This window comes from Artemia sp. Qi Xiang Cuo, chromosome 20 (assembly GCF_049724085.1).
Source record: "Artemia sp. Qi Xiang Cuo chromosome 20, ASM4972408v1, whole genome shotgun sequence".
Taxonomy (NCBI): Eukaryota; Metazoa; Arthropoda; class Branchiopoda; order Anostraca; family Artemiidae; genus Artemia; species Artemia sp. Qi Xiang Cuo.
In genome coordinates this window covers 43,507,204-43,526,874 of record NC_142813.1, presented here as the reverse complement: position 1 = coordinate 43,526,874, position 19,671 = coordinate 43,507,204, and the positions used below count along the sequence as shown (strand labels likewise).

The following is a 19,671-nucleotide window of genomic DNA, read 5'->3' as shown; positions in this document are numbered from 1 at the left end:
TTACAAACTTATATAGTTATAGTTGATATTGTATAATAGTTATAATAATATATGATAGTTATGTGTAATAATACGTTATAACTATTTTGCAATGCATGCATGTAGTAGTTACATACAAGGAGTTACAAATTTGTCGTAGTATTAAATACCCAGCAGCAGAAATAAAGTTATATAATAGTTTGAAACAGAAATTAAAATTAATGACCAAATCAAACTTAAAGATGACGGGTACTGATGTAGATGAATAAATTCTACAAACAAGTAAGGTTAATTCAGTATTCAAGTAAAACTTAAAACGAGCAAAAACTAGTACAAAAAGAAGTTTAGTCCCTTTACTACTCCCCTAACCGTAAAAGTGTCATTTCGTCCGATTTTGTTTAACATGCCCAATACCATAGCATTGTATGAAAGTTTCAACCTAATGCCCGTAACTGTTCCTGAAATCAATATAGATGCACCCAGATACATCCTTTTGACAACTTGGATGCATCTAGTGTCTTTTGACTTAGTGTGACATCCTCCTCAATATTCCCTGAAACTTTCAACTTAATAGCATTAGCCATTCATGAGATATTACAGATAATCCCCTTTAAAAACCTGGATGGGCTAGAGCATTTTGACAAGCAGGATGCAGCTAAACTCCTTTGATTTTATTCAATAATTCTAGGCGTAGTAGAAGTTACACTAATATTTGCAGTCACAGTCGCAATCGCAGCAGTAGTAGCAGTCGCAGTCACGAGTTGTGGCTTTCAAAACGAACATATAAACGTTCAAATGGGAATAAATCCCTTTATTTAAACAGTGAAAACAGGTACAAAAACCTACATATTTCGATCACATATCGAGTGATCGTCATCAGTAGAAATACTAAAACCTGTTTACACTGTAAGTAAATGGACTGATCCCCATTTGAACGTTTATTTATTCGCCATAGAAAGACAGTGTGATCTGGAAAAAGGATGCCTAGTTTAAGGTACTAGGTCGAAAATTCGCTGTGGCTTTCGTAGTCGCAGTTGCAGCGCTCGCAGTTGTAAGTTGTTACAGTCGCAAGTATCCGCACTATCAGTCGAGCTGCATTCGTATTTGCAGTCGCAAACAGCTACAGTTGCAGTCGGGAAGTATTCGAATTCTTAACTAGTCGCAGTCACTAGTAGTCACTGTCGCAAGTAGTCACAGTCTCGGTTGCAAGTAGTCATAGTCGCAGTCGCAAGTAGTTGCAGTCACTGTCGCAGTCACAATAGTACCACCAATAGTGGTCATGAAAGTTTCAAGTTCGTACCCTTAGCCGCTCCTAATATATTGCAGATACGCCATTTTGATAACCTGGAAACACATACCGTTTTTTAATTTAGTTCAACATTCCCCTTAACGTTCCATGAAGTTTCACTTTTATGGCCTTAGTCTTTTTGGACACACACAGGATCAATCATCCCCTTCCCTTCCCCAGTGATAAATCCTGTATGTAAACAATGTGAACATTGTATAATTTGGGGGGCATGTCAGCGGCTGTGGGGGGCATGACATTTCCAATGGCATAGCTTTTAGACGTTTATACTATTTTGAACAATATGGCTATTCTATAATTTTGATCTTTTTTCAGGGGGTAGGGGCATCTGAAAAGGAGATTTGGAGACTCTTTGCCCTCCAAGCACTGTTCATCATGCCCTGAAAGTTTCAACTTAATACCTTCAGCTGTTCCTGAAATATTGCTGATGTGTCCTTTTGATAATCATCATGCACATAGTGTGTTTTGATTTTGTTGTAATATATCCCTCGAGATTTCCCGAAAGCAGTGAAAAGTAGAAGTTGTTGCAGTCGCAAGTAGCTACAGTCGTTTTCGCAACCCAGTCACAGTTGCAGGTGCTGCGTTAGTAGAAATAGTAGTAGCAATACTAGTGGCCCTGAAAGTTTCAAGTTAAAACCCTTAGCCGTTCCTAAGACACTGCAGATTCTCTGCTATTGCTAGCACTCAGTGTCTTTTGATATAGTTCAGTATCCCCATCAACATTCCCCAAAGCTCCACCTTAACATCCTTAGCTTTTTTGGATACAGCCAGGATCAAACGTTCCTCCTTTCCCAATGATAAATCCTGCGCCTAATATTGGGCAAATTTAATAGTTTGCAACCCTTGCCCTGGGGGCTGTGGGGGAGAGGGGTCTTGGTATCTCTAGAGGCGTAGTTACTAGACATTTGACTGTTTTAAACAAAAACATTTTTTCGAAGTTTCAAACATTGTTGGGGAGGTCACATCTAAATAGGACGAGTGGAGGGGCTGGATGCCCTTTGGTCACTTTCGAGCATCTCCCTGCATATTCTCTGAAAGTTTCAACTTAATATTCTCAGCCGTCCCTGAGATATTGCTGATATACCCGTTTCGTAGCAGATCCAGGGGGGCCGATCGCCCCCCTTTCTTGGCTTGGGCTAAAAGTTATATCATTAGATTTTCTGTGACTTGATTGCGATATCAACGCATCTCTGAAAAGGATTTGACGACACTTGATCCGTCTGCCTTAAGTCTTTAGGGAATTGTCTAGAGTGTTTGGTGTCACCCGAACTTGCAAGGCACTTTGTAGCTTGTCACTCGTAAATCGTTGAAGCTTCAAAAAATGTGAATGTCAAAACCTGCTTCTTATTCGATAACTAACCAAAAATCTTGAAATGACTCCAATAACACATACTTCTTAGGATTAGTCGTGATTCTAGAAGGGTTTGAAAAGTATACAATTTTTGGATAATATTAAATAGTTATGGTGTCGAAGCGAAAGCAGTTAACTCTCGACAACTTTTTTGGTTCGAAAGCTAAAGCTAGGCGAGTGGACGCCGAAACTGAAGATAGAAATAATGAGAGTTTTAGTGTTAGTAGCGATTCCAGCGCTTTGACTAATAGTGAGATTGTGCATGATTCATTAGCATCCATTGAAGAGTATAGCCCCAAGCCTAACACAAACATCGAAAATTCCGCCGTCTAACTACAGCTTTCCCTGTTCAGTTCACGAGAAGCAGGGCAGGGATGAAAAGAGATTTTCAATCGTACTCGCTTGGAAGAATTTCATTGGCTAGTACTTTGAATAAGATGAGGGATGTTATTCTGTAAATATTGTGTTTTGTTTAATGTTCGAAAAATTTGTTAAAGAAGCCCCTCGTGATTTTTGCTAAGCTAACTGGAAAAGACGGTGGCTTGGTGTCTCATGAAAATAATCAGTATCATCGCGATTCAGTTGACGCAGGCAAGCATTTCCTTCTAAAACATAACCCTGAAACCAACATTTTAAGCCTTGTAAACGGATAACGTAGCCAGCAAGTTCTGGAAAACAGAGCGAGATTCAAGCCAATTGTAGAATGAATTGTTTTCTTGAGTCGACAGAACATTGCTCTTCATGGCCATAGAGATGATGGAGAATTATTGGCAGAAAAGGACCCATTGACAAACGAAGAGAACTTTCGAGAACTTTTAAGGTACCATGTAAATACCCCTGGGCAGGGGGTATAGTAATATACCGTTTCTCACTCCGGAAACTATATTTAAGCTTTAGTTTTTTGGGGTTTAGGGGGACTAAAGGGTACCTAGGTTGGGTTCGGTTACGTATTTAATGTATGCTATGCTTTACGTGTAAATACCGTTAGGGGTAAGGGGGGGGAGGACACCACTTTAAAACAAAATTTTGACAGCTCAGTTGCAAATGCTACACAGAATAAGTTAATTGAATGTTGTGCCAAAGAGATTCTTAAAGAAATTCTTGCACGAGTTCATTTTGCCAAGTTCTGCAATGTGGTTGTTGATGAAACGAAAGATGTGTCACACAAGTCGCAACTGAGCATTGCCTTTTGCTACAATTGCAATTGCACAAGACGTGAAGATTTTGTTGGTTTTTTAGACCTACACGAAACGTGTTACTCGGACAGCATTGGAAACTTTGAACCGACTATTAAAGGGGAAACGCTTGGAAATGTCGTTTTGGATTTTCTTCGATCTCTTGAGCTAGACTTGGAAAATTATGTAGGCATAGGCAATGATGGATGTGCTATGATGGTTTCAGAACATTGTGGTGCTGTAAAAGGGGCCCAAAGGTGGCAAAGAATGCCCTGCGTTTCCCATGTTTCAACCATGCTCTAAATCTTTCCATGTCAAAAACTTCTCCTGTCCAGAGTGTTAGAAACTCCATCGGAGTAATAAAAGAAATAGTTGCTTTTTTTAGTGCCTCTGCATAGCGTAATTATGTTTTAACCAGAGTAGTGAAAGCACAGCTAACTAGCATGTGTGAAACGCGCTGGATCGAAAGGCACGATTCGTTAATGCAGTTTGTGGTAGAGCTCCCTAAGATAGTGGAAGCTCTTGAGATCATCAGCGGCTGGGCAGAATGCACATTTGGAGCAAAAGTAAGATCCTTATTAACTGCTGTCACATCCTGCGACCTGATAGTATCCATTTACTCTCTTAGTAACATATCTGGATTGATTTTATCGCTCTGTCAGCAATTTCAGAGGAAGAGCTTAGACCTCGCGTCTGCAGCAAGCCATGTTAAGGATCTTCTTATCCAGCTGCAAGTCAAGAGTCGGGAGAGTGAAAGTGAGTTTAAAAATACATTTGACGAGGTAACTAAAGTGGCCACTGAGCTAGGTTTAGAAATAACAGTCCGAAGGATAGCGAAAAAGCAAACGAATCGGATTTATGTACCACTCAGTTCACATGAGGAATATTATAGACGGTCAGTTTTTACCCTGTTGGACACGCTTATTTCGGACTTAGAAAGCCGGTTTTCTTTTGAAACACTGGACACTTTTAAACTCAGTATTTTCTTTCAGTTGAATGGAAACGAATAAACAACAATTGCTAATACGATTCATGACTTGTCCGAGCGATACTGATCAGTAATGGGTTTCCCCTCCCAATCGGTTTGTGAATCTGCCCTGGCCGGAGAAGCGACAATATGTAAAACTCGGTGGCTTTGTCTGAGAGAAAGCAATGCAGGCACAGGTAGAATATCTCAAACACTAGGGGAAACTTTACAGAAACAGAAGTGCTACGCTGATATTTTCCCGAATATTTCAGCGCTCTTGCAGATTCTCTTGACCCTGTCATCTTGTGTGACCTTGACCTGCCAGTGTGGCATCTGTTGCACCAAGTTTTTCTACCTTGATAAGATTGAAAATGTGGCTAAGAAGTAAAATGACGGAGGAAAGACTTACGCACTTGCCCTTCTTCATCTTCACCGTGATATTGTCACAAGTGTAGAAAGTGTTATTGATAGATTTGCTAATAGTGGAAATAGGAGGCGAGAATTTGTTATATAATATTGATATTGTTTCTATAAATGTAGTTTTGTGGATAGCTTTACAGAACCGACAGCTAAATGCCGGATAGAAGCAGAGGTATGCAACTTTCAATATCAGTAAGGTACCTCAGGCTTAATTTAGAATGGTAATTTTTCGCAACAAATCCCCCCCCTCCTTCCTAAAATTCTGGATCCGCTACTGCCCCCATTTGACAACCACCATACACATACTTGTTTTTTTTTGTTTTTTTTTTCAATATTCCCTCAAAATTTTCAGAAAGTGGTCGCTATTAAAAATAATTGTAGTTACAGTCGTGAGTAGTCGTAGTAAAAGTCCCAATTAGTTACAGTTGCAAGTAGCAGCCATCGCAAGTAATATTAGCAGCAGTCGCATGTAGACGCAGTTGCAGTCACAGCAGCAGTTGCTGTAGTAGTCGCCCTGAAAGTTTCAAGTTAATACAATTACTCGTTCTTAAGATATTGGAGATAGGCCTTTGATATTAACTGGATGCGCATAGTGTCTTTGGATTCTGCTCAGTATACCACTCAACATTCCCCGAAACTTCATTTCAATACCCTTAGCCTTTTCGGACACACTCAAGGTCAAACATTCCTTTCCCAATGATAAATTCAAAAATGGACAAATTACATAATTTACATTTCTTGCCCCGGGGGCTATGGAGATTATGGCATCCATGGAGGCATAATTATTTGACTTTTTGACTATTTTGTAAAAATAAATTTCTATCAGTGTTGAGGGTGGGGCATCTAAAAGGACACGAGGGGCTGGATACCCTCCTACCACTCTTCAAGTCCTCCTCAACATCCCCTGAAAGTTTCAACTTAATACCCCTAGCAGTTCTTTAGATATTGCTAGTATGCGATTTTGACAACCATCATGAATGTAGCGACTTCCCTTCAACATTTTCGGAAAATTTCACCTTAATACACTAAGCTCTTTTGGAAACCCAGGTTCAAACGTGCCCCTTGTCCTTATAACCAACCGTATATATTGAAATTGGGCAACTTGGATGACTTACAACCCTTGCCCCTGGGGCTGTGAGGGGCTTTGTTATCCCTGGAGGTTAAGTTATTTGACCTTTATAGACTATTTTGAACAAGATGCCTATTTCAAAATTGTGATCGGGTGTCTTGGGGGGGGGGGGTTAAAAAGGGGCACGGGAAGGGGCCTAGTTGCAATCTAATCGCTTTTTAATATCCCACTCAACAGGCTCTGAAAGTTTCAACTCAATACCCTTAGTCGGCCTTAAAATATTAGAGATACGCCTTTTTGGTAAACCGATGCGCATACTGTCCTTTGATTTAGTTTAACATACTCCTCAACATTCCCTGAAGCTTCACCTTAATACCTTTAGCATTTATTTTTTTTTGGATACACCCAGAATCAAACTGATACAAATAAAGCAAAAACTCCTTATTTACGCGCCTATAAACCTTTTAAAATGAAATTGCTTATTGTCAGTATGTATGCCAGGGAAAGTGATTAATGAATCCCCGGGTGCGGCTCATCAATAATGTCAAACAAATTTACCATTTCACCAGTTAATTGCGCGTTTTAGGTTTAGCAACTTCACTTATATGCATTTTGTATTTTAAAATGGATTTTTAATTTTGTTTTAGGATACCAAATTACGTTGCCAGGGACACGTACACGTCAAATTTCCGCTGGAAACGGATACAGTCAAATAGTAATTGGATTAGAAAGCCTCCCGAATTTAAATATTTTTGCGAGACGTCAATTCCAACTTCGCCTTGTCAAATGTGCAACAATCCTGACTGAGGTTTTTTCTTTTCCTTTTGTTTTATATTGTCTAATAACTAACAAATTTGACACAATATGGTCAATGTTTAAACTTAAGCAGTAGAAAACATTTAATCTAAAAAAATAGTAAGAAGAAAAAAATATTTCGGCCCTTACTTCTGAACACAAGCTAGGTTATGACAAAACAGCCAATTTTGTCAAGTGTCAACGATCGAGTCAATGTGCATTTTGATGGCCCTCCCTCCGTATCTCAATTCTAGCCGGTATGTCCCTATAAAAGTGAAATTCTTCCTTGAAAATTTCTAGAAGAAATTATCCTTTTGACTATCATTAAAAATAGTATTGTTAGCACGTCCTGTTATTAAATTGGCAGTTTTTAAACTCTACGCTCTATTGGTTTTAAACGAAATTTTAATGGCTAGGAAACTTATTTTTGAACATTTAACACAGAAGCGAACTGAATATTCGTCCGCGCGAAGATATTTTTCGTCCGGCGACTGGAAATCTGACTGCTCAAGCGAAATATGACTTCTGCCAGAACCTAGCTTCACTTTATTAATTAATTGTCAGAGGTAGGACAAGAAATTCTTTTTTCTTCTAATTGTTTTGGATATAATATGTTGCTGTCTTTTTCTCAAGAATTAGACAGTGTTTATATCAATAAATTTTTTTTTTCTTTTAGTCCATTTTTGTGGTTTGTCCATTTGTTAACTAGTAAGAAGATGGTGATATAATAGAATAAAAAATGATCAAAATGTAAGTCTAACTTTTATAAGTACAAGTTTATCTTTGTATATATTTTGCTTTCTTTTCTTTTCATTGTACTTCTGTTTTCTTTTCATTGTAGTTTTTATACTTTATAATTCAAACGCATAGGTAGGACCCTATTTCAAGAGTGGTAGTTTTTTTAGTGGGGGGGGGGTCCAAGTATGAAAAAGGTCTTTTTATAGGTTTTATTATATCATCGAAAGTAAGCACTTTTTTCAGTTTGGTAGAGGATGTCCGGCCCTCCTCTTAACTTGGTGTTCAATAACTCACTGCCTTACAAACGTAAGTAAAAGCAATAGTGCTTCTATAATCTAGATACCCTAATTATTACCCTTGATGAGAATTATTCTGTGTTTTATTTTATTCAAATTATTTCTTTTTTCAAAAATTTGTGTGAAGTTCCCAGGCTATTTTGTGGATTACTATTTTCCCATTTGCAGTAAAAACATTGACTACAATGTAATTTTCCATATTTTTATAACGAGATTATAAAAAATAAATTTTGTGTCTGTTTGAAAGTCTTTATTTTCAGCATCCATTTCCTGTAAAAACATTGACTATAATGTAATTTTCCACATTTTTATAACGAGATTGTAAAAAATAAATTTGGTGTCTTTTTGAAAGTCTCCATTTTCAGCATCCATTTCCAGTGAAGACATTTTCATTTCCAGTATAAATATTGACTACAATGTAATTTTCCATATTTTTATAACGAGATTATAAAAAATAAATTTGGTGTCTTTTTGAAAGTCTCTATTTCCAGTATCCATTCCCAGTAAAGACATGTTCTGAGTATCTAAGTCTTGTGAAATAAAACAAAATTTTCCATAATAAATATTTTTTGGTGTATAATTATTCTCTATGTTTAATAATTAAGGTATCTAAATCTTGATTAAAATGTTCTTGATCAGGTTTTAGGTAGCAAATCTTCATAATTACCAAAACTCTCCCCTTGGCTATGCCACTGGTTAAGTCAGACCAGGCTGTCAAATTTTCGATCCTCATATTTTATATTCACTCTCTGAAAACGAAAGAATTTCATGTACAAAAAAAAGGAGATCGTCCCTCTCACACCTCGTATATTTTATCGCCTTATCAAAGTAATTAATTTCTACTAAAGCAGTTGAAAATCAATTAAGTTTACTCAGCTCCAAGGCCGTATCCAGGGGTGGAGGGTTATGGGGTTTCAACCTCCCTCCCTTCCCAGCCCTCACCCGAAATGTTTATCCGACGTAAAAACGTAACAAAAATATAAACAATTTTTTTGCATTTTTAGAATTAAAAAAAAAATCTTTTGTAACCCCCCCCCCCCGAAGAAATTCTTTTGTACTACACCCCCCCCCCCACCCGAAAAAACCTTTTGTAGCCTTCGCTTCAATTATTTTGGGTGATATCCCTATTAGCTCCAAACAAGGCCATATCCAGGGGACGGGTTAGGGGGGTTGCACCCTCCCTTCTCCTCCCTCCCCCCCCCCCCCGAAAGGCTTGTCTGACTTGTTAGAATGTAACAAAAATGAATATAGACAAATTTCATATGTGTTTAAATAAAAAAATTACACCCTCCCCCACTAAAAAATTCTGGATATGGTCCTGGCTCTAAATGTCCCGATTTTCTTCGTTTTCCTTTTTTTTTTTTTTTTTTTTTTTTTAATTAATAATAATATTAAAATGCATACTAAATTCCAGGATATTCCTAAAAGTAACTTTATAGTATCTAACGTCTTGGACGGTAACAAATATGTTTACAAATTAAGGTTTGACCTTGTTGCTCTGGTGGTGTTACCTCAAGATTTTCTCAATGAAGAAATGCGGTAAAAAAGCTGTTTAAATTTTGAGACTATATTAAATTAGCAATTTAGTATAGCAATTATTTAAAAATAATTGTTAATGTGGGTATACTATATTAAATGATAATAGCGAAAAAAACACCTTATTTCATATTGAGAAAGCTTGGTTTTACATCCACCAAATGTAAAAAAAGAAAAGAAGTTGGAATAGTGGTCTTTTTAAGGTTTTCATGGTATGCATGTAAGATTTTGATGTGGAAGCTAGATGGCATTGGTTGTTGTGTGTTTTTTTCCTGTCTTGGGGACGAACGTAGGTTTCCTCTCATCACTTTTCCACACTCTTTACATGTATCCCAATAAGCGCAGCATATACCTATTTTCAAAATTGTAAAGTGTATATTGAATGCCCGATGAAAAAATATGACAATTGAATTTTCGACTCTGAAGCTATTGTTGAATCTAATTATAAAGTATCCGTACTATATATATTTTTTTTTTATCCATTCAGTGCCAAAAGGAATTTGACTTCAGACAGTGTTCTCAAAACGAGAAAAAAAAAGAGTCATTTAAATTTTTTGCAAGCAACCGTCATAATTTCAGACAAAGTGCAACTAGATATATTGTTGATAGGGGAACCTATGCGCAATTTTCGAATCTTTAAAATTTTCCGACCGGGAAGTTTTTCATGATCGGTTCTTTTCAAGCGGCGAATAGTCTTTATTTTTCTCCGACAGTTGTTTTTACCGTTTATTTTTCAATTTTAAAATGAAGCAAGTCCAATGTCTCCACCCTATATGCTTGTTTTGTTGCTTTTTTAGTTGTATAATTGTTATTTGATTTTTAAAATTAAATTCCCTTCTTTTCCTTTCTCTTTCTTTAAATCTCAAAGTGGATTTTTATCCTTTTTTTTCTTTCTGATCTGATTTATTTTCTTATATTAGCTTATTATCGTGTGCATAATTTATATTTTGGTTTCACCCTTTGCTGTTTTCAGATGAACTATATTTTTATTTTATTAGATATTAATTTTTGCTTTACTTATTCTTTTCTTTTACATTTTGTAACTATCTCGACTAAAGGTTACATCTGACATTTCCATACCTCTAAGATAATTGCCGAAAACTGTTTACCAAGTTGTTCTCAGTGGTAGGATCAGCAGGTCAATGTAGATCATAAGGATTAAAGGGTGATTGACCCCAAGGCCGTACCCAGGAGGGTTAGGTGGGCTTGAACCCCACCCCCCCAAAATGTTTTTCTGACACATAAAAACGTAACAAAAATGCGCCTGGGTACGGCCTTGATTGACCCTACACTGCCCTGCGCATCTTTCCCTTTTGAAGTGGATGTAAATATAAATTATACGAAGGGGGGATGAAAAAAAAAGTTTTGAATTCCCTCTCCTTTGGCAAGAACTGATATATCCCCTCGCCAGAAAATGTTTATTAAATATGCAAAAATATTATTTGAGCTGCTTGTTGCTGGAGCGGAACAAGTCTAGAAAGCGCTGGAGGAACAAAACCTTATACTCTGTACATTGTTAAAAATACTAATATTTAAGCTTTCCTTTTTGTTTTACCTTTCGTAATGGACAAGACAGACGGCGTTTTTTTTTTCAGAGCTTATTTATGACAATAGTAAGTTTGCTTTTTTCAAAAATGCTGTGTTTTCATGGAAAATACTTGCTTCCTAAAACCTGGTGGCTCAAAGCAGAACTTTTGTTCACCCAAACCATCGTTTGCCCATACCTTTTGTAAAGGGCTGAATAGACGTAGTGTTTTAAGAGCATGCGCGTACAAACCAAAAGCTTGCATTTTCTCAGAAAATGTAGTGTTTTCATGACAAATATTAATATTTGTAAAACATGGACGTTCAATGAAGACGATTTTTTTGAAAAGCCACCGTTTCCCCATGCCTCGCGTAAAAGACTGGACATCTATTTTCTTCTAGCGTTTTGTGAGGGTGCATGTGCGAACAATAAGCCTGCTTTTCTCCTTAAAACCATAGCGTTATGTTTTATAAAACATGGACGTTCAATGAAGACAATTTTTTTGAAAAGACACCGTTTCCACCTGCCTCATGTAAAAGACTGGACAGATATTTTTCTTCTAGCGTTTTATGAGGGTGCACGTGCGAACAATAAGCCTGCTTTTCTCCGTAAAACTTTAGCGTTATGATTTATAAAACATGGACGTTCAATGAAGACGATTTTTGTTACTTGTCACCTGGTCCCCAGTACTAACTTTAATTTAGGTTAGGATTGTCTCTTAGATACTTGTGTGTGTTTTATTGATCTTAGTCAAATCCAGCTGGATTAATTAAATCTATATCTTTCTTTTTTACAAATCCTTGTATTTCAATATATACAATTTTTTTGAACTGCCGATTCCTCCATAAACGACTTCTTTAATGTCCAGATATTTTATTATGTCGGGTTGTGTGGGTGCAGTTGAGAAGAATTAGCCTTCTTTTTCCCTAAAAACTATATCTTTATGTTTTACAAAACATGGACGAGTAATGAATACGATTTTTTTGAACAGCCACTGATTCCACCTTCCTCATGTACAAGACTCGCCAGCTATTTTCTTCTGGCGGTTTGTGAGGGTGCAATTGCGAACAATAAGCCAGCTTGTCTCCGTAAAACTTTAGCGTTATTATTTATAAAACATGTAAGTGCAATGTATACTATTTTTTTTGAAATGTCACTGTGTCCTCCGGAAACGCGTAACATAAGGGACATAGTTTTTATTATTGCGTATTTTGGGTGTGCATTTGCTAAGAAAAAGACTGCTTTTCTCCTTAAAACTATATCGTTATTATTTACAAAACATGGTCTAACAATGAAGTATATTTTTGTGAAAATCCAACGTTTCTTCCTGCCTCATGTTAAATTCGGTACATATATTTTACTTAGTGAGTTTTATGAGGGTGCACGTGCGAACAATAAGCATGATTTTCACATTAATACTTTAGCTTTATGATTTACAAAACATGTACGTGCAATGACGACAATTTTTTTGAAAAGACACGGTTTCCCCATGACTCATGTAAAAGACTGGACAGATATTTTCTTATAGCGTTTTGTGAGGGTGCAATTGCGAACAATAAGCCTGCTTTTTTCCTTAAATCTTTAGCGTTATGATTTATTAAACATGGACGTGCACTGAATACTATTTTTTTTGAAAAGTCACCGTTTCAACATGCCTCATGTAAAATACTGGAAAGATATTTTATTCTAGCGTTTTGTGAGGGTGCATTTGCGAACAATAAGCCTGCTTTTCTCCGTAAAACTTTAGCGTTATGATTTACAAAACATGGACGTTCAATGAAGACGATTTTTTTGAAAAGCCACCGTTTCCCCATGCCTCATGTAAAAGACTGGACAGATATTTTCTTCTAGCGTTTTGTGAGGGTGCATGTGCGAACAATAAGCCTGCTTTTCTCCGTAAAACTTTAGCGTTATGATTTATAAAACATGGACGTTCAATGAAGACGATTTTTTTGAAAAGCCACCGTTTCCCCATGCCTCATGTAAAAGACTGGACAGATATTTTATTCTAGCCTGTTTTGAGGGTGACTGTGCGAACAATAAGCCTGCTTTTCTACTTAAAACTGTTTATTAATGATTGATAACACTGGGAATCGCATTGAATAATATTTTTTTTGAATAGCCAACTTGTTACCCTTACTAATGTACCAGACTGGACCTATCTTTTAATCTGGCGGTTTTTGTAGGGTCAGGTGTGACGAATTATCCAGCTTTTATCCTTAATACTTTATAGTTATGATTTATCAAACCTGGAAGTACAATGAAGAAGATTTTTGTGAAAAGCCGTGTCCTCATGCATCATTTAAAAGACTTGAAAGATGATTTTCTTATCGAGTTTTTTGATTGTGAACATGCGAACAATAAGCCTGCTTTTCTCCTTAAAACTTTAGCGTTATGATTGACAAACCATGGACGTTCAATGAATACGATTTTTTTGAAAATTCACCGTTTCCACATGCCTCACGTAAAAGACTGGACAGATATTTTCCTCTAGCGTTTTGTGAGGGTGCATGTGTGAACAATAAGCCTGCTTTTCTCCTTAAAACTTTAGCGTTATGATTTATAAAACATGGACGTTCAATAAAGAAGATTTTTTTGAAAAGCCACCGTTTTCACATGCCTCATGTAAAAGACTCTACTGGTATTTTCCTCTAGCGTTTTGTGATGGTGCATGTGTTAAGAATAAGCCTGCTTATTGCCTTAAAACTATAGCGTTATGATTTATAAAACATTGACGTACACTGAAGAATATTTTTTTGAAAAGACACCGTTTCTTCATGCCTCATGTTAAAGACTGTACAGTTAATTTTCTTAAAGCGTATGTGGTGGTTGAAAGTGCGAAAAATAAGCCTGCTTGTCCCCGTAAAACTTTAGCGTTATGATTTATAAAACATGGACGTTCAATGAAGAAGATTTTTTTGAAAAGCCACCGTTTCCCCATGCCTCATGTAAAAGACTGGACAGATATTTTCTTCTAGCGTTTTGTGAGGGTGCATGTGCGAACAATAAGCCTGCTTGTCCCCTTAACACTTTAGTGTTATGATTTATAAAACATGGACGTTCAATGAAGACGATTTTTTTGAAAAGACACCGTTTCCTCATGCCTCATGTAAAAGACTGGACAGCTATTTTTCTTCTAGCGTTTTTTGAGGGTGCACATGCGAACAATAAGCCTGCTTTTCTCCTTAATACTTGAGCGTTATGATTTATAAACCATGGTCGTGCAATGAATTCGATTTTGTTTAAAAGTCACCGATTCCCCATGACTCACGTAAAAGACTGGACAGATATTTTCTTCTAGCGTTTTGTGAGGGTGCATGTGCGAACAATAAGCCTGCTTTTCTCCTTAATAGTGTAGCGTTATGATTTACGAAACATGGACGTTCAATGAAGAAGATTTTTTTGAAAAGCCACCGTGTTCCCCTGCCTCACGTAAAAGACTGGACAGATATTTTCTTCTAGCGTTTTGTGAGGGTGCATGTGCGAACAATAAGCCTGCTTTTCTCCTTAATACTTTAGCGTTATGATTTATAAAACATGGACGTTCAATGAATACTATTTTTGTGAAAAGCCACCGTTTCTACCTGCCTCATGTTAACGACTGTTAATTTATTTTTATTATATCGTTTTATTAGGTTGCACTTTCGAACAAACTCCCTGATTTTATCCTAAAATCGTAATCTTTATTTTTTACAAAAAAATGCCGTGCTATGACTTAAATTTTTTTTGAAATGCAACCGTATCACCAGGCATAACTTAAATGAAGGGCAATATATTTTATTATGTCGTGGTTGGCGTGTGCCTTTGTTAAGACTAAGCCTGGTGAACAACTTAAATCCATAGCGTTATGATTTAAGAAACATTGACGTACAGTGAATACGATTTTTTTGAAAAGCCACCGTTTCTACATGCATAATGTTAATGACTGTAAATATATTTTTCTTCCAGCGTTTGATGAGGGTGCATGTGCGAACAATAAGCCTGCTTTTCCCCTTAACACTTTAGCGTTATGATTTATAAAACATTTAATTGCTATGACTAAGATTTTTTTGAAAAGTCACCGTGTTCCCCGTCATAGTTTTAATTACGCTAAGTTTATTTTCTTCTAGCCGTTTGTGTGGTTGATCGTGCTAAGACTAATAAAGATTTACTACTGACTACCTTTGAGTTATGTTTTACAAAAAAAGGATGTGGATTGAATACGATTTTTTTGAAAAGCCACCGTTTCCTCATGCCTCATTTTACCGAATTTTAATTTAATTTTATTCAAGCGTTTTATGAGGTTGTACATGCGAACAATAAGCCTGCTTTTCCCAGTAAAACTTTAGAGTTATGATTTATAAACCATTGATGTGGAATGAATAATATTTTCTTGAAATGACACAGTTTCCCCATGCCTCATGTAAAAGACTGGACAGATGTTTTTCTTCAATCGTTTTATGAGGGTGCACGTGCGAACAATAAGCCTGCTTTTCCCCGTAAAACTTTAGCGTTATGATTTATAAAACATGGACGTTCAATGAAGACGATTTTTTTGAAAAGCCGTTTCCTCATTCCTAATGTTAAAGACTGTAAATTTGTTTTAATTCTAGCGTTTTGGGAGGGTGAACATGCGAACTATAAGCCTGCTTTTCCCCGTAAAACTTTAGCTTTATGATTTACAAAACATGGACGTTCAATGAATACGATTTTTTTGAAAAGCCACCGTTTCCTCATGCCTCATGTAAAAGACTGGACAGATGTTTTTCTTCTAGCGTCTTATGAGGGTGCACGTTCGAACAATATGCCTGCTTTTCTCCGTAAAACTTTAGCGTTATCATCATAGATTTATAAAACGTGGACGTCCAATGAAGAAGATTTTTTTTTAAGAACCACCGTTTCCCCATGCCTCATGTAAAGATACGGACGGCTGTTTTTCTTCTAACGTTTTATGAGGGTGCACGTGCGAACAATAAGCTTGCTTTTCTCCGTAAAACTTTAGTGTTATCCTCATAGATTTATAAAACATGGACGTTCAATGAAGACGATTCTTTTGAAAAGCCACCGTTTCCTCATGCCTCATGTAAAAGACTGGACAGATGTTTTTCTTCCATCGTTTTATGAGGGTGTACGTGCGAACAATAAGCTTGATTTTCTCCGTAAAACTTTAGCGTTATCCTCAGAGATTTATAAAACATGGACGTCCAATGAAGACGATTCTTTTGAAAAGCCGTTTCCTCATGCCTCATGTAAAAGTCTGGACAGATGTTTTTCTTCCAGCGTCTTATGAGGGTGCATTTGCGAAGAATAAGCTTGCTTTTCTCCTAAATTCTTTAGCGTTATGATTTATAAACCATGGACGTTCAATGAAGACGATTCTTTTGAAAAGCCGTTTCCCCATGCCACATGTAAAAGAATGGACATATGATTTTCTTATATAGTCTTATGAGGGTGCACATGCGAACAATAAGCCTGCTTTTCTCCGTAAAACTTTAGCGTTATCATGATAGATTTATAAAACGTGGACGTCCAATGAAGACGATTTTTTTTTAAGAACCACCGTTTCCCCATGCCTCATGTAAAGATACGGACGGATGTTTTTCTTCGAGCGTTTTATGAGGGTGCACGTGCTAACAATAAGCATGCTTTTCTCCGTAAAACTTTAGCGTTATCCTCATAGATTTATAAAACATGGACGTTCAATGAAGACTATTTTTTTGAAAAGCCACCGTTTCCTCATGCCTCATGTAAAAGACTGGACATATGTTTTTCTTCTAGCGTTTTATGAGGGTGTACGTGCGAACAATAAGCCTGCTTTTCTCCGTAAAACTTTAGCGTTATCATGATAGATTTATAAAACGTGGACGTCCAATGAAGACGATTTTTTTGAAAAGCCACCGTTTCCTCATGCCTCATGTAAAAGACTGGACAGATGTTTTTCTTCAAACGTTTTATGAGGGTGCACGTGCGAACAATAAGACTGCTTTTCTCCGTAAAACTTTAGCTTTATCATCATAGATTTATAAAACATGGACGTTCAATGAAGACGATTTTTTTGAAAAGCCACCGTTTCCTCATGCCTCATGTAAAAGACTGGACAGATGTTTTTCTTCTAGCGTCTTATGAGGGTGCACGTGCGAACAATAAGCATGCTTTTCTCCGTAAAACTTTAGCGTTATGATTTATAAAACATGGACGTTCAATGAAGACGATTTTTTTGAAAAGCCACCGTTTCCTCATGCCTCATGTAAAAGACTGGACAGATGTTTTTCTTCCAACGTTTTATGAGGGTGCACGTGCGAACAATAAGCTTGCTTTTCTCCGTAAAACTTTAGCGTTATCATCATAGATTTATAAAACGTGGACGTCCAATGAAGACGATTTTTTTGAAAATCCACCGTTTCCTCATGCCTCATGTAAAAGACTGGACAGATGTTTTTCTTCCAACGTTTTATGAGGGTGTACGTGCGAACAATAAGCATGCTTTTCTCCGTAAAACTTTAGCGTTATCATCATAGATTTATAAAACGTGGACGTCCAATGAAGTCGATTATCTTGAAAATCCACCGTTTCCTCAAGCCACATTTAAAATACTGGACAGATGTTTTTATTCCAACGTTTTATGAGGGTGAACGTGCGAACAATAAGCCTGCTTTTCTCCGTAAAACTTTAGCGTTATCATCATAGATTTATAAAACTTGGACGTTCAATGAAGACGATTTTTTTGAAAAGCCACCGTTTACTCATGCCTCATGTAAAAGACTGGACAGATGTTTTTCTTCAAACGTTTTATGAGTGTGCACGTGCGAACAATAAGCTTGCTTTTCTCAGTAAAAATATATAGTTATCCTCATCTATTTATAAAACGTGGAAGTACAATGCAGACGATTTTTTTTGAAGAACCACCGTGTCCACAGGCCTCATGTAAAGTTAAGGACGGATGTTTTTCTTCTAGCGTCTTTTGAGGGTTGACGAGCTAACAATATGCCTGCTTTTCTTCTTAAAACTTTAGCGTTATCATCATAGATTTATAAAACATGGACGTTCAATGAAGACTATTTTTTTGAAAAGCCGTGTACTCATGCCTCATGTAAACGACTGGACCGATGTTTTTCTAACAGCGTTTTATGAGGGTGCATGTGCGAAGAATAAGCCTCCTTTTCCCCGTAAAACTTTAGCGTTATGATTTATAAAACATGGACGTTCAATGAAGACTATTTTCGTGAAAAGCCACCGTTTCCCCATGCCTCATGTAAAAGACTGGACAGATGTTTTTCTTCTATCGTCTTATGGGGGTGCACGTTCGAACAATATGCATGCTTGTCTCCGTAAAACTTTAGCGTTATCATCATAGATTTATAAAACATGGACGTTCAATGAAGACGATTTTCTTGAAAAGCCACCGTTTCCTCATGCCTCATGTAAAAGACTGGACAGAGGTTTTTCTTCCAACGTTTTATGAGGGTGCACGTCACTTGCTTTTCTCCGTAAAACTTAAGCGTTATCCTCATAGATTTATAAAACATGGACGTTCAATGAAGACTATTTTCTTGTAAAGCCACCGTTTCCTCATGCCTCATGTAAAAGACTGGACAGATGTTTTTCTTCTAACGTTTTATGAGGGTGCACGTGCGAACAATAAGCCTGCTTGTCTCCGTAAAACTTTAGCGTTATCATCATAGATTTATAAAACGTGGACGTTCAATGAAGACTATTTTTTTGTAAAGCCGTTTCCTCATGCCTCATGTAAAAGACTGGACAGATATTTTTCTTCCAGCGTTTTATGAGGGTGCACATGCGAACAATAAGCTTGCTTTTCTCCGTAATACTTTAGCGTTATCATCATAGATTTATAAAACCTGGACGTCCAATGAAGACGATTTTTTTTGAAAAGCCACCGTTTCCTCATGCCTCATGTAAAAGACTGGACAGATGTTTTTCTTCCAACGTTTTATGAGGGTGTACGTTCGAACAATATGCCTGCTTTTCTCAGTAAAACTGTATCGTTATCATCATAGATTTATAAAACGTGGAAGTCCAATGCATACGATTTTTTTTTAAGACCCACCGTTTCCACAAGCCTCATGTAAAGTTACGGACTGATGTTTTTCTTCTATCGTTTTATGAGGGTGTACGTGCGAACAATAAGATTGCTTTTCTCCGTAAAACTTTAGCGTTATCCTCATAGATTTATAAAACATGGACGTTCAATGAAGACGATTCTTTTGAAAAGCCACCGTTTCCTCATGCCTCATGTAAACGACTGGACAGATGTTTTTCTTCTAGCGTCTTATGAGGGTGCACGTGCGAACAATAAGCCTGCTTTTCTCCGTAAAACTTTAGCGTTATCATCATAGATTTATAAAACATGGACGTTCAATGAAGACTATTTTCTTGAAAAGCCACCGTTTCCTCATGCCTCATGTAAAAGACTGGACAGATGTTTTTCTTCCAACGTTTTATGAGGGTGCACGTGCGAACAATAAGCTTGCTTTTCTCAGTAAAACTTAATCGTTATCATCATAGATTTATAAA

General features: G+C 36.9%; 1 protein-coding gene across 3 annotated transcripts in view; it reads left to right on the top strand.

Moving 5' to 3' along the window:
* Nucleotides 1-19,671, top strand: part of LOC148940242 (dual serine/threonine and tyrosine protein kinase-like) — a 92,293-nt gene that overhangs the window by 23,122 nt on the left and 49,500 nt on the right. For all 3 annotated transcript variants that reach the window (XM_089105844.1, XM_089105843.1, XM_089105845.1), the window contains exon 6: nt 6,915-7,075. In XM_089105844.1, coding sequence (XP_088961970.1) covers nt 6,915-7,075 — 161 coding nt within the window. The remainder of the gene's footprint in view (nt 1-6,914; nt 7,076-19,671) is intronic.